At 52.2% G+C, this 16197-nt stretch overlaps 1 protein-coding gene across 1 annotated transcript in view; it reads right to left on the reverse strand.

The window, feature by feature from the left end:
• The window catches only part of PAX5 (paired box 5), a 144538-nt gene that overhangs the window by 22354 nt on the left and 105987 nt on the right, over positions 1-16197 (reverse strand). The window contains exon 8 of the mRNA XM_009321278.1: positions 10733-10834. Within this exon, the coding sequence (XP_009319553.1) occupies positions 10733-10834 (102 nt within the window). The remainder of the gene's footprint in view (positions 1-10732; positions 10835-16197) is intronic.

Below are 16197 nucleotides of genomic sequence, written 5' to 3' on the forward strand. Positions count from 1 at the left end.
CAGGAATACAGCAGCTTCATCACACTCCTGCTCACAGACACAGCGGGCCATGAAGTGCTTTCCACTCCGCTTACTTTGGGGATCTCAGCGCTTGCTCATAGTCGAACGCAGTTTGTCAGGAAACTGCCTGATGGATTCTGGTGGCTGGGTCCGGCTCCTGCACGCGCCCAGCACGTTAGGCGCAGAGCTGCTCCAGCGCCCGGACCACCACTGGCAGCTGTGACAGATGCTGGGCACACCACAGTGCTCAAAGGTCTGGCAACTTGCTGTTCGTAGCCGCGATGCTTTTGTAATCTCCCATTTTTTTAAACTCTGGGTACTGATATAACACAAGGAGACACAATCATAAAAAAAGCTGAATGCTCAGAAATGATAAAGCATTTTGTGTGCTCTCATGTGGGTGATACTCTGGTCTGAGAAACCTCATCACGAGCAAGGGGTTGAGTTCAGCCCTGCAAGCACAAGCTGGTCCGGGTCAGCTCCAGTCATGCTTTCCCACCTCGGAGGCAATGCCTGTACGTGGCTCAGGACATCAGGCACCTTAACTGGCTTGTCGGTGCTCTGCTTCACTAATCCAAACAACAAATTTCCAAAATTAGAACTAATTTAGACATCATGGCTTCCTATTTACAGTCAGCTTTTTCTTACTGTGTTTCCACCAACAGACAGATGTCAATAATGACAAAACCAGAGCGAACAGGAGGGGACCTGCAGAGGGTAGAGGATGCAGCAGCATGCCTCACCCGCGGCACGCTGCCTCCTGGCTGGACACCAAGCTCTCATCGCCGGCACATCAGGGGTGCATCACCTGGGGAGCCACTGTTTTGAGAGCCAGCCAGGAAACTATCTGTCAGGAAACCCTTTGTAAAACTGTTCCTGCCTTCCCGGAGGAGGAGGACAGTGGTGCACCCTGCAGCCCCCACAAGCAGAGGGGACGTCCTTGGTGTCTGGAGCAGACCCTGGGAGCCGCCTCGGTGGGGGCAAATGGACCCTGCGTAGGGTGAGCTCTGCCAACCAGCCCCACATCGGGCAGTTCCCGATGCCAGGTCCTACAGGACTAATGCAATTAATGAGCAGAGGGCAAGTTTTTAACACAGTTTATCTCCAAGCACCTCATCTTTAAATTTCTGGCTCTGGGTATTTTGGGGTAGAGACTCGTGTTCGTCGTAGCTGCCAGCACGATGGGGCCCAAAAACAACTGGCTTGCAGGGGACAGAAAAATGTTTAGTAACATAAAAAAACCAACAGCAGCAACAAAAGGCTTTTTAAATTCTTGCTGTTGCTTTTATAATCAGCAGTATTGCTTAAATGTGGGCAGCGCGTCAGACCCATAACAGCCTCTGCTTTCAGCTGCCGCCAGTGTCTCCTTGTGAGTACCTCAGCACACACTTCACAGAGACAGGAGGTGGAAGGGTCCCGCGGTTCCCCCCCAGAGATGCAGGATGGAGCCCTTTGCCATCAGCTGGGCACCTCCAGCCCTCTCCTCCCTGTCCACAGGGGCGGGGGGTGGCCACAGTGCCGCCGGCAGCATCCCTCCGGTGCCAACAGCACACTGCATTGCCCAGCGCAGCATCCTCCGCAGTGATGCTCCACGAACTCCGTAACCACAGTCAAGCCAGCGGCTCTGGGCAGGGCTCCAGAAGAAATGACCACAAACCCCGGTTTCCATCCCTCAGCGCTGAACACCGGCGCTTTTTGCCATGAACAGTGGCTTAACTTGAAAAAGACCATCTGAACAGAGCATTCCCCTATCCCACGAGCAGCATCGCTTGGCTGCCGGAGCCCCAAACCCCGGCACCGTCCCGGGGTGGGGAGGGGATGGTTTCGGCATTGAGGTCTGGCTGGAAACCACCCCCTCCACCCCGCAGCCCCCCAGCGTCGCCGCGCGCCGCTGCTGGCTGACGCAACTGATTGATTTGACTGAAGGTAGCCAAACTGTCACTCAGGAGGTGCCCCCTTGGTACCTCTTCTGGCTGGATCTACTTGAGGGTGGGATTGCCTGAGCCACTCCTGTCAGGGATTTCAAAGGGAACAAGCGGCTGAATGCGGATCTGACAGCTCGGCCGCCGAATTAGGGCTATTTGCATGCTAATTTCCACCGTGCTTAACTCACTGGCAGACCTACAGCGAGAAGCAGCCTCTGCATGTTTGGAACAATGCTTGACTGATCTAGCTGCGTTAACGAGCAAATTATGGTAATTTTGTTATTACAAATGCATAGAAATTTCCAAAGAGTGGAGCAATACAATATGTTTTCTCTCCTCCTCCTCCTCACTCCTAAATACGGACCCTTTTGTTTATACACACTTCACCTTGCTTACTTGTGTTTAGATATGCACAGCGTCTCACCTCGAGGGGAGGAGGCAGAAATTACGGCCGGAGCAGAGGGAGCCCGCAGAGCAGACGGGACAGGCTTTGCTGCACATGGGACACTTGGGACCGCATCCTCAGCCGGTGTAAAGCAGCATAGAGCCCTGGCAGTCGGGGGTCGGGACTAATTGACCCCAGTTGAGGATTGGGTCTGTAAGAGGAAGGCGGGTTTGGGAACAGCAGATCCAGAGGCTGTTGGCTTCCCAACTTCTCACCTTCTCGCCCTCTCCAGTGTAATTTCTAAATCAATTTAATGAAATAATATCTGACAACATCATATTGAAAACAATATAAATTTTATCTATATTCTGTGCAAGCACAGTAATTACATTCCTGAGAGATGAACACCAAAATGTTTCTCCAGGCTTCCAAGATCCTGGCAGCCTCTCATTCAAACTGTACAGGAGCAGCGGATAAACGCATACCATTTACTTAACTGCTTCAATATTAATTAAGGGGATCATTTGTCAGTTGATTCGCAATCTGGTATTGCCCCAAGATATTTGTGACAGCACATCACTTGCTCCATCATACGTGATGAAACTTCTCTGGGATTTGTCTTCCGAGATTACAGAAGGGTGGGGAGGCACCTTTGTGGAGCAGCCCTAGACTGGGGAAAAAACAGTAAATTCGCTTAACCAGAAAATGCCAAATGTCAATACTTCTGTCCTTTGCAGCAGATCTTCTGGCTCTGGCGGTGGAAGCTGTGGGTGCTTCTGTGTGCATCTGTCAGGGGGTGAAGGTGTTTCTGGGGTGCTCCAGGTGATGGCTGGGTTTGAGCTACATGAGCTGCAAAAAGTGGTGATACTGGCACAAAAGAAGTAAGTGCCCATAACCCGAGCAGAGATACACATCCCCGCCATCATAGCAGCGTGAAGCAGGTGGAGCAGACGGTAAATGGACTTAGGAGTCACCTCCAGGCTCCAAGGAGGTCACCTGCAAACTTTCCACTTCACCAAAGAAATGTTAAGGTTTAGTCCTCATTTGTTTTAGGGTCTTTCTAGGATAAAGGGCTTGATTCTCCTTTCACTTTTACCGGCCACAACAGTGTCACTGTCCAAGCAACCAAGCAGTTCCAGCTTTATGCTGTAAATCAGAGGAGGACCTGGTTCAGGCTCTGTCATGGATGCCCTCTGTCATCCCACATACTGTAATTCGCTTCTCTGCCCCTGTTTTTAAGCGTTTTACCTCCCAGCTACCTCGCTTTCAAATATTTACTGCTGCATGTCAGGAGATTACAAAATGCTATCGCAAAACTTTGGCAAAGGCAGAGCCAGAACAAATAACATAAACTCATGAAAATAATGATGAATAAAGTCTTCAGAATGCCAGGGGGGACCAAACCCCATCAATTCCTACAGGCTTTATTCCGGAGCTCCTACATCTTAACTGCTGCCTCCCAACCCCTGCCGCAACACAGGGCTTGCGTTCCTGCTCCCCTGCACCCCTCGCTGCAGGATAGGTTCAAGCAGGTTGAGGGAGGGTGCTTTCCCTTGGAGGCTCAGATGGGACAAACAGCCCCAGCAGGGAGAGGTCACACAATCTCACTTCTCCTCCGCATTAATATCTGCTAGCCACAAGGAAAAAATGCGCTTGAAAACCATGTGTTTTGTTTTCCAACACCATCTCCTTCTGTTTTGCACGTTAGAACCAGCATCTTCTCCTAGATAAAAGACTTCTAATGACACCGTTACCATTTTTTATGCTTTTCTTTTCAAAGCCCAGTTTTGAATGTCACTGTTTTCAGGTCCCTTTAGTCGGGTAATTGCACATAGACTTCATATAAAGGAAATTCATTTGTTCAGGGTCACTGCATGGTTTTTCATTAAAAACAAATTACCGGTGTTCAGAAAGGACATCTGGGTTTCGAGAGTCCCATTAATGACTATATTTTCAGCATCACTATTCCGGACAGTCTACCCTTTCCTGTCACCCGGCGTGCAGGGCCCACCAGGAGAAGAGGGGACAGTGTGAATGACAGTCCTGGGGAGGGGAGAACGGGTGGTGGGGTGGGGGCTCCATCCCCGGAGATGGGGAGAGGGAAGAGGAGGGAAACAGAACTGGGGTCTACTGTCCCAGCACTTCTAACACAAGAACTGGAGTAAGTATTTAAGTGAACGATCATGGCTACTTGATCATAACCTTTTTGCAGCTCAGCCGTGGCACCATGAGCCTGATGGTGAGGGCAAGCAGATGCTGAAGCTGGACACAGGCATGGCTTGCCCAAGCCCCTGCCCAGCCCTTGCTGCCCCAGCCGTGGGAACCACTGTGAGCCTCCCCTGCCCTGGCCTCAGCGGGGACCCAAATGGGACACGGCTTCTGGGATGGTGGTCCTCAGAGCAGGCGCACAAGCTGCAGCTCTGGCACTGCTCCTTTTGTCTTCCCCTCTGTCCCCTTGCCAATGGCCACCATCTTCTGCGCACATGGGAGGACACAGACCTTCAGACATGTCTTGGGAGCAGTCCCACGGACATGAGTAGTGATCCATGGAGAGAGACCTGACCCGGTGCTGGAAACAGGCTGCTAGTGTGTGGAGCAACAGAGGACCAAGAAAAGACCCCAGGCAAGCAGCGCTGCTCCCCGTCACCACGCCAGCCCCAGCCAGCAGTGCACCAGAGCCTACGGAGGAGGAGGAGCGGTGCTGGAGAGAAGGTCAAGCCTCCCAAAGGCAAGGGAAATGTGGTAACAGTGTGCTATCCATGACCAGCAGACCATCGCTCTAGCAGCTGCTCTCCCTTTCAAACACTTCACCTCAAAAAAGGCTCTGGGTCACCCACATAGGTCATGGAGTAAAATCCCTGCAAATATTGCATTTTCCAGCGATGTGCTCCCAACTAGCTGCTGCTACGGTCCTAAAGCCAAATCTGCAAATGTGAAGTAGTAAGGGGAGCAAAGAGAGCAGAAGTTGCAAGCAGAAGACAGCAGCACCTTCATCAGAAGAGCCAAACAGCTCTGGGATTGCCTCCTTGGAAAGGAGTAAGAAAAGCTGGCTGGCACTAGGCTCCAGGCTGCCAGTACTGGATGGGATGGAGAAGATGCAGTTTGTTCCTGCCTGCTCTTCCCAGGACACAAAGGGAAGGCTGCTGGGAAAACACTGTTCCGCGTTTCTAAAGCGACAGCACGTTAGTGGCACAATGACAGTGTGAACAAATAATAACAATAATATCAAATGGAAACCAGGAGATCATTTCTGCATACAGCATCTCATTAACCTGTGGGATTCTGTGCCCAGAGGTGGTACTGAGACCACGAATCTAGTAGGAATCAATAGTGGATTAAACCTCTAAATAGATAATGAGAACATACAGAGAGCTACTCTAGACAAAATAAACATTTATAAGGGATATAAACTCTCCTGCTTCAAGGCATAAGCTACTAGACGATCAGGATTAAAGAGAAGTGTCCACTTTGGGCAAGCTGCTCCAGGAGCTGCTGTGTCCCCTGCCCCAGCCACGGGCGGGCAGGTGAGGATGGCAGGCAGGCAGTGACTCTTCCCAGGACCCTGGGGCATCCCACGACAGATGCCACACGATGCTGTCGGTCTGCTGCCTGCTCCCAACAAGTCCAGGAATATTCACCAACAGTCAGCAATTTTATGCCGGATCCACCTGCCTTTCCCCTTTCAGCCCCGGTCTCCTGGAGGAGAAGGTGAGCTGGGCAGCTGGGCACGGAGCACAAGCGGACAGGGGATGCTGAGCCAGGGGCCGGGAGCAGGTGCCACCTAGGCTGCAGTGGGGTGAGACCGTGGTTACAGGTGGGAGGAGGAACGTGGAGGGCGATTTCTCCTGGTCCCTGTGTAGACATTAGGCAGTGTCCTGTGATGGGGAAGCTGCCCGTATGGCTCCCTCCAGCCTCCGAGGGGCATTCATGGCTCTGTCCTTAAACAGCAGTTGGAGTCTAGAGCAGAGCTGTCCCATCTGTGGACCTGCGTGGACTGCTGGCATCACTGCTTTCCAGAGAGGGACCTGTTCTCCTGTTAACAGCTTATTGACTCCATCTCTGCTCACAGTATCAGGCAGAAGCATATGAATTCCTGATTCTGCAGCACATTTTCAGCGGTGCCATAATCAAAACATTGAATCCTAGGAAGATAGGGCATTTCAGGATGGAAGGGACTTCAGGAGGTCCCTAGACCCTGCTCACAGCAGTATCAGCAATGAGGCCAGACCAGGATGCTCAGGGCTTCATCCAGCCTGGCCTTGAAAACCCTCAAGGATGGAGACTGCACAGCCTCTCTGAGCAACTTCTTCCACTGCTGGACCCCCCTCGTGGAGGAAAAGTTTGAAGCTTTTCCTCATACCCAGTTTGCATCTTGCGTGTTTCAACTTACGCCCATTGCCTCTTTGTGTTGTGGGGGCCCAAAACCGCACTATTGCCACTGTGATTCCATGAGCGCCAAGTGAGGGGGATAATCCCCTCCCTCCAGCTCCTGGCCAGGATGCTGCTGGTCATCCTCGCTGCCAGTGCACGCTGCAGGCTGATGCTCGGCTCCCGGTCTGCCCGCGTGCCCGGAGCCCCTCCAGTAGACAGCCAGTCCTCAGCCCGTTTTGTTGCAAAGTGCTCCCTTCCCTGGTGCAGGATTATGTGTTTGCCCTTGTTGGATTTCATACTCCTCCCCGAGCCTGCCTAGGTGCCTCCACGTGGCAGTCCTACCCTGGAGCATACTGACGGCACTCCTCAGTCTGGCATCATCTGAAAACCTGACAAGGTGTGCTCATTCCTGTTTGTGGATGAAGATGATAACCAGGACAGACCCCCGGCCGTACCCTGCAGCGCCGTGTGTGCTACCAGCATCCATCTGCAGCCTGGCAAACCACCACCTCCGAGCTTGACCACCCAACCAGTAGTTTTCCCATCTATCTGCGAATCTGTCCACACCGCAGCATTTCACTTGTGCCCTGTGCCATCAGAGCACTGCAGTCTGCTGGCACTGCAGTGCATCTCGGAGAGCTCCTCTCTGATCACATTTATGGTGTGACAGCCACCAAAAGGCAGGAGAAGTGTGCAGGGCCTGTGACCTGCAGAGGGAACGCATTTACGGGAGCCTCGAGCGATGCCAGATCTCAGTTCATAAAGCTCTGGACTGAAATCGAAGCCACGTGTTTGCTTGTTTCATTCCTTTAGAGAAAAGTATTTGATTAATTTATTCTCTGCGCCACAGTAGGCGTTCATGAACCACATAAAAAAGGAAATTCCCTGTTGATACACAAGCCCCTGTGTTTGCAGGGAAGGAAAGGAGGAGATCTGAGAGCATGGACTAGATATTTGTGCCAGGCACGGCGGTGCAGTGGGGACAGGTTCCTGTGTGCATCCTTGCCTGTGGGAGAGGCAGGGAAGGACCTGGGGCTGGCAGGGGAAGAAGCCTCTCCTGTTCAGATGAACAGCAGGGGAGCTGGAGGAGAGATAAGCACAGAGCAAGCAGCTGAATCCACACAGCTCCTGTTTCCAGTTTCCAGCTTGGAAATGCCAGGGAGCTGGAGGGTCTCCCCTGCCCTGCAGGCGTGCTACAGACCCCCGGCAGATGCGGGACAAACACCGGCAGTGTGGCAAGGGACGGGTTTACTCACAGCAGCACAAGCGATGGCAGCAGCAACAAGCATGCAACAAAACACCGCCTATGTCTTATCATGTATACATTTCTCCCACGTCTCTAAGCACTTAACTCACACAATTACTTAATTATGAGCAGAAATTAATGGCTAACGATTAAAAATCTTATCAAGGAAGCACATTTCTAGCAGAGGCTCTGAAAACTACGATGAGGCAGCAGCAGGCGTGAAACAAATCCCTGAGACCTGGTACAACAAACATGCGCCCTTGCTCGGGTACAGCGATTTGGCCATTTCAGAACAAGCGGGGACGTGCCAACGGCACCAGACTGGATCCATCACCTGGTTCTGGGTCAGCCCCTCAGGGACTGTGGTGCTTTCCCCAGCAAGGCTCTGAAACTGTTCCTGCAAAGGACAGGAGTCAAAGAAGGATAGAGAAGGCATTTTGGATGCTAGTTAGCAAATTCTCACTTAAATGAGAAGGAGAACCTACAGGAATTGCAGCTGACCTTCACACTAGCTGGAGCAGAAGGTTGTTATTAAAGGAACCAGTGAGAGGAACCGTGCAGTTATTCAATATAATAGGTCACACAAGTCTATGTGTAGTTAAAAATAAAATCTATTACCTGGGAAAATCAGCTCAGACGACTCTACATCACCAAATGCTCACTGCATCTCCTCTGGCTGAGCACCGCCAAGCCGCACGTCCTGCAGTTTTGCCATCCCACCCTGGCAGCTGTTCCTGAACAGCCGGTAACTCCTGATGTATTGATTCCCCAGCATCCCAAAAAAGAAGGAAGAGCAAGTATTCCCCTTAGCTGGGGAAGGAACTGGGGCTCACAGTCAGATTTTCAGAGAGAGGTGCTCTGAAGGAAGGTGGTAGATTCCCACAAGGTTTCTAAAAGCCTCTAAATTGCTGTCTTCGCCAGGAATGACGCATCCAAAGCACCTGGGCTTTCAGATGTTCACCCTCAGCAGGAGGATGCCCCTGGAGTGAGGAAGGGCTCACGGCATTGGTAAAGAGCAAGCCCAGAGGCGACCAGGCAGGAGAGGAGGAGATCAGCAGGGCAGGACACCTGCCCCCCTGGACATGGAGGTGACCAACCAAGCTTGCTGCTCCCCCCGCTTTAGGGCATGATTACAGCTTGTGGTCGAGCTAAAGAGTTGATGCAAGTTCAAATCTTCACCTAATGCGAGCAGTCAGCTGTGCCATCGCAGTCAAGCAGGCCTGGCTGAGAATGGAAGAAATGTACCGATAACGGTGTCTATACGTGTGGGTGTCCATGAGAAATGGCGTGAAACGAGAACCGAATCTCACGCTCTTTTCAAACAAGACTTGCTCTCAGGTGTTCACTTTTTATCCTCACTCCTCACTGGGTGCATCTGGTACCCTCGCAGCAGCTCTTTCAGGGAGTACATTTTATGGGTAAAAATTGGTTTCTGCACAACCTATGATCTAACTTCCACAGCTAGTTTCTAATTCTAATAGACACATAAAATGGCTGATTTTTTCTTAACTCCTTAGTGATCTGGTAGAACCCAACCTGCAGAACATAATCAAAGCTGGCAACAAAGACTAACCCCAAAAGAGCCTGGACATCAAATCACTGTCACCAACCCCCACTTTCTTATTCCAAGTAATTTTTTCTAAATCACCACCTGCTGGAGCCATGTGATTACACATGAAATTCCACTTCGGGTGTTTTTCCTCCGTAACTAGCTCTCTGACCTCGCTGACTCCAAAGAGCTGGCTCAAATGACCTTACGGGCTTAGAAAGCAACAGGGGAAAGAAAGAGAATCTCCAAGTTATCACCACTTTTGAAATCATATGATACTTAGGGGCCAGATTCATGACTTTTAACATACACATTTGGGCCTCAGAATACTGTTTTCCCTCATAGCGAGCAGTGTCTGTCATGTGCAGGCCAAAGGCAGCAGAGCTTGGGGACAAATCCCGGCAGTTCTTTCAAGCTGAAATAAGTGTACTGATTTCCAGCAGTATCTGACCTCCAGTGCTTACGCAGAGGCGAGCCCAGCTCGGTGCTCCCACCGCTGCGCACCCACCACTGCTCGCTGCCAGCACCCTGATGTCACCATCTTACCGCGGGTCGCGCGCAGATCCGCAGCCGACAGCAACGGAGGGTTGCACCGATGATGTTACGCACCTGCAGACCCTGCTCCGCCCGCCCCAGGCGCCTGCACACCCTCCGCTCCCACTGGCCACACAGGCAAGCGCTGGCCACCGGCCAGCTCGTGCCACCTGGCATTTCTCACTGCAAGGCTCCAAAAGGGGAAGGAAATTACAGAAATACAGTGTCCTGAAGACAACTCAGCGTCCCTCAGGAGTCAGCTGGATGGGCACAGTTTTGCACAGAGAAATGTGGAGGTCAGGACATGTCCACCCCCCAAGGGCCAGCAACCTCACCACTGGGACACGGCATGGAGAGACACAGTGTGTACGGAGAAAACAGGCGGGTTAGAGCAAAGCCTGTGTCTAACGGGAAGAGCCTGGCATGGTCCAAAATGGAGTGATCCCCAGGCTCCACAGAATGGAGGCTGGGGGCTCCTTCTGCATCCCAGTGCAAATGATTTGCTTTGGCAGTCTACAGGCTGGACTACCTCCCGTACTGGGGAGCCTGGTCTTCCTTCCCTCAGGATCGCTCTACACCTCCCCTTTCCCTTCACTGCTGTGGCATCTGCCTTGTGCTCGCTTCAGTGCAGAGCATCCACAAAGTGCCATGCTTTCCTCCTGAAATGCTGCCTTTTTTCTCTTCTTTTATTTCCACACCTCCCCCCCATTTTGAAGACTCACCAGGCACCATTCCTGTCAGTGCCGGAGCAGAGTAGCTGCCCTGTCCGGCAGGGGGGACGTGCGGAGGGTATCCTGGGAGGGTTGTGCTTGCCAGCTCGCGACCTGAGGAATCAAACCAACAAATCACCACGTGAGCATCGCGACAAGCAGACACGGTTTTACATCTCCCCGAGCGCCCAGAACACAGCCATGCATTTGTCATCGCTGCTCTGTGAGGACCAGCGTGGGATTTCCAGCCTGGCAGGGAGGGGAGGCACAGTTTTGCTTTCTCTATAAGCTGCCACAAAGCTCCGACGAAGTGAGAGATGGAAAGGGGAAGAGCAGAGCTCCGCAGGGAGAAGAACGTGCCTGCCTGAACTCCGGCTGCTCGCCCCTATTCCCAAGTTCCTCCAAAGCTCAGATTTGTAAAGTCAGAAACAGCGAAATGTGAAATAACACTGATCTTAATGACACTTTCCCAGAAAACTCTCCAGAAAATCACAGTGCACAGGCTGACAGTTTGCAGAGATCTAAATACAATGCAGGACATTCTTTTTATCTCTTATTAAAGCCAGTTTAAAAAAAAAAAAGAACAAGCACAAGACATTGAGACGTGAAGATAGTTTAAAATATAGTTTGCTGAGGTGTCAGAAGAAGGGCCAGATTCACAGACACAGCCTGATGTAGTGCTCTTTACCTAGACCGCAGAAACTTGTCTTTTTATTCAAGTACCCACAGGTCTTCCATGGAAACAACCCCACAGAAAGCAGGCAGTGGGGTGTCCCCCATTTCCCTCTGCCCCTGCGCTGGGGGCTGAGGTCCCCTCTCTTCACCCTGACTCCCCAGACGCAGGTCCCAGTGCCTCCCGGGACACGTCGCTGCCCACGGGGTGAAGAGGAGAGGTGCACACAGCGCAGCTCACAAAGTGCTGCAGAAGTGACATCCTGACCCTGCCCAGACCCTGCCTCCCGTGTGCGGATCCCAAGATAGCCACAGTCCCTGCAGGCTGCCACTGCCGCAGCAGGATTTTGGGGAGACTGCTGTCTGCCGTGGCCACAGGTGGCCTGCCAGGAGAAAGGGATGCTCCTGTAATCCCACCAGTAAGGATCCATTCCTCACCACAGAGGGAACCCCGGAGCCTACCCATGGTCTTCTCCTGGACTCCCACGGCATCCTTGGGCAGATCACTTATCCAGGGATAAGTTGCCTTCAAATACTGCTCAGGTGCATGGTAGCATCTACCCTGGGACACCACGGCCGGGTCTGCAGCTGTACACAGGCACTGCTATCCCTTCCAGGTGAGCATCACGTGCTGCTCGGGCCACTGCTCTGCTATGGGGGTCTGCTCAATCCACCACCCCAGCAAGAGACGGTGCTGCCGGCACCTCCACCATCCTGCCAAGCGGCTCCTCCAGAGGCTGGCAGGAGCGAGGGGACCCTTAAGGCGGGGACTGGCCCCTCTGGCCGAACCACAGGCTCAGAGGCAGCAGCACAGCGCAGGCACCGAGTTCTGAAAAGCTGAGTGTGCACTTCAGCTAAGGGAAAGGGACCCTGGGCTGCAGGGAGGCGGGGACTGCCCCTCTGGCCGAACCACAGGCTCAGAGGCAGCAGCACAGCGCAGGCACCGAGTTCTGAAAAGCTGAGTGTGCACTTCAGCTAAGGGAAAGGGACCCTGGGCTGCAGGGAGCCCCTGGCCCTTGCCCAAAGGATGCGCCCCCGCTCTTCTAACCTCAACAAGGCAGGGACCACTCAGGCTCCAGCCGGCTCCAAGATGCTCTTGGCCCAAACCAGCCTAGGCTCAGAGGCAGCAGCACAGCGCAGGCACCGAGTTCTGAAAAGCTGAGTGTGCACTTCAGCTAAGGGAAAGGGACCCTGGGCTGCAGGGAGCCCCTGGCCCTTGCCCAAAGGATGCGCCCCCGCTCTTCTAACCTCAACAAGGCAGGGACCACTCAGGCTCCAGCCGGCTCCAAGATGCTCTTGGCCCAAACCAGCCTGTTAGCTGGCAAAAATCACTGCGAGCGCAGGTTCCTTCATCAAAACATGGCATGTCAGATCAACAAGAAAAGTTACGAGACTTTGTGGATTTTAGCACCACTGACAAGAAGAAATGCACAGATCCTCGTGTTCAAATTGTTTTCTGTATGCATTTGACTTTATGACGGTGTTTTTTTCAAGTCTCTAAAGCTTGGAGAGATTGAAACTATATGTTTTCCCATGAGCCAAAACCATTTTTTAACTTTTTTGGTTGGCAGAGATTTTGAGCCACAATCTCATTTCGAACTGATCTAAAAATAAAATTTTAAAATCTTTCTTTTTTCGCTATCATCAAAGAAATGAGACCTCATCTGATGAGACAAGAGATGGGAACGCGAGTTATTGCAAATTGCTGCTCACCACCCCTGGGTCATGGCCACGAAGCCCACTTCCCCCACCACCCCCATCAGATGAAGGGGTCCATGCCGAAAGACTCCAGCAGCACCTGGCACGTGGGCATCACTGCAATGATCTCTCAGCACATGCCCCACTTTCCTCGGCGCTCTGCATCCACAAATCGGGATGCGCGCCGTTCCTCTCAGGTCCTTCCTACAGAATATTTATGGTGCATCCACATCCTGAAAGAATTTAAGGTTCAAAACAATTGATTAATTTGCTCTCCAGTTCTAGGGGGAAGCCAGATCCCTTATGGAAGGGCATCATGAATTCTAATTATTCAATGCAGGCAGAAAATGGCTCTTTTAGATTAAAATGTTCTCCCCTCATCACTGCCCTGCTTCCTTCTCACCCACACAAAATTAAACTCTGATTATATCATCTCTACAGCCTGGGGAAGGCAGAAGTATCTGTGATCTACTTAAATTTGGTTGCAGAAGCAAAGTTCACCCCCAGCGCTGGCAGGGAGCACCAGCCCTTGACTAAGGGCTGTCCCTAATGCAGAAAAGCATCTCTCACAGCCTGAGCTCCGCGATGGTACCACCGTCCAGGAGTCCTCCGGTGACCCAAGAAGAGCCACCACCGCGCTTCCCTTCCTCGGTGGTGTAGTGTCACCGCGGAACAGCTCAACACCTCATCTCCCAAAGGTGCCCAGGTCCGTGGGCCAACAGGAAGCTTATCCTCCTCTCCTGTCCCACACTGACCACTCCCTTGTCCTCACCTTCCAATAATTATTAAAGAAACACCATTGCCCTACCATTTTTTTCAATATATTGAAATATTACAACATTTTTCACTTTCTCCAAAGCCACTGTCACACCCAGCGTGGTTAGGGTCATTGTCAAGGGCACTGAGCAAAGTAGCCACCACTGGAGACACCAAGAAAATTAGCTTCTCAGCTCCTCTGTAAATCAAGACAACATCACTCACGGTCTGTTCTACAGGTCTGGTCTGGTTTCCATCGCATCCCATTTCCAAATTAAAAGTTCTGGCATCTGCCAACAAATGTTTACAGGAGGGTCACTGCTGCCAGGCCTCAGGCAGGGGCTGGGAGGTGGCCAAGGGGGGGCTGGAAAAAACCAAGGGCACAGCAGCAAGTTCTGCAACCCCACCTCGTCCTCTCAATTGCATCTGATGTGCTTCCCCCCTCCAAAAAAAAGGGGTGGAGCATCCCTGTCCTCCATGAGATTTTCCTCCAATATTGGCAAGTTTCAATTGCACTGAAATAATTTATTTCAGACAAACATTAGTAACCCTGGCACAAAGAGAGGATAAGAAGCAGCTTCCCCCCCAGGATGTTCCTACCCCACATGAGCAAAGCAGCCAAGAGGAAATTAACATCTGCATTTTAGCAGTGAGCCACAGAGACACAGACACCAATGTCCTTCAAGACACGCTTATTCCTAAGTACCTTTGGTCTGGGCTTTTTTAAGGGTATTTTAGATGTCTAAAGCTGGAGATGGGGCACGCGTGGCTGTGGGCAGAAATGCCTCCGTCCCTGCCTTGCTGGGCTGGTGTCGTGCAGGACAGAGCAGCTCAGCTGTCAACTCCAGCCTACAGCAAAGCATGACCAGAGCAGGATTTTCCAAGAAGAACTTCTGCCGACACTATGAGGCCACTGCCTAAAGCTTCAGGTACCCAAATACCTTGCTAAGTCTTGCCTGGACTGACCTCCCCACGGTCAGGCTGGTAGCCCCAGCAGTGCTGGTACCTTCAGTGGTATCTGCTGGCCTGCAGCTGGCATGCCTCTGTGACAGTGGGAGTACATGGCAGCTCTTGTGCCCCTTCAGCCTGGAGGAGGCGGCGGGGGGGAAGAGGAAGGGAGGTCTCCTCCTCTTCTCCTTCACCCTGCCGCCTCCCTCAGGCCACCTCGCTGACCTCCTCCACATTGCTGGAGAGCATCTCCAAAGGGTCCACCAGCAAGGCAGCTTGGACCCATCGCTCATCCAGCAACCAAAGGAGAAATGTCTTAGGGGAGAGGGTCTAGACAACCTGTGCGAGAGGGGTTGCATTCAAAACACACAGGATACACCATGCTTGTGTTACTGAAGGCAGAACAGGTCCATGTTCTTTGAGCGTGATGTGGTGAGACTGGCAATGTCCTTCTCAGGATGGGAAGTGCATCCTTTCCTCTGTCACAGCCGGGTCCCGATCAAGCTCTGTCTTCTCCATAGGTGACCTTGCCACAGACGCTTCCCACCACACCAGAGGAGTGAAGCTCCATCCCTTCACCTTCAGCAGCACCTGGGATACCCTAGACCCAGGCTGCCAAGGCCAGCAGGTGAGGCTTTGGAGCCTTCAGCTGGAGTCAACATATTCTGGAGACTGAGAAGATTCCAGCAGCCAGGTGTGATGCTGAGGAGCTGGGCTGTCACTGCATAAGCATAGCATGGTGCTGGTGCTACATGGTACACCACTTTCTTGCAGCATCCTATTTCTACAAGCCAGAGAGCAAAGTGCCACCATCCACCAGGACTGCAACTAAGCCAGAGACTGGTTTGAAGTAGGTTGATGGAGATAGGATAAAAGTAGTAATAACACCAGAACTGGTGTTTGTACAAAAAATGTGAGTACGGGATTACCTGTGCTCCACAACCTTTGCCACAGCATCACACAGGTACAGGCAAATAACCCCTCTTCGAAAAGCAAAGATGCAGACCAGAAGAGACCTGAGGTCAAGATGACCGGAGAAGCCGCCATCCTGGAGAGGGAGGTGCGGAGCTCATTTTCAGTTTTAAATACTGCTACAGACAAGCTGATTTCCCTCTCCAACTCTCCACCATTCCACCTCTCCAACGGAGAAAAAAGTTCACTGCTTCTTCAGTGAGCTGCTGTGAGTCTGATGGATTAGAAGTGCGGCAGCATGCTGAGCAATGTGACATTTCAAACACTTTTCCCACCCAGGTGTGCTACAACAAGGACAGACTGGCCGAGCAGCCCCTCAGGCGGGCAGGTAGCGGCATGTGGTTATAGCATTGCCTTGTGATGGTGTGGAGCCGCGCAGGGGGGCATGGCACAGGCACCGGCACCGGCACCGGCACGGGCACCCGCACGGG

This window comes from Pygoscelis adeliae, unplaced genomic scaffold, assembly GCF_000699105.1.
Source record: "Pygoscelis adeliae isolate BGI_AS28 unplaced genomic scaffold, ASM69910v1 Scaffold433, whole genome shotgun sequence".
NCBI lineage: Eukaryota > Metazoa > Chordata > Aves > Sphenisciformes > Spheniscidae > Pygoscelis > Pygoscelis adeliae.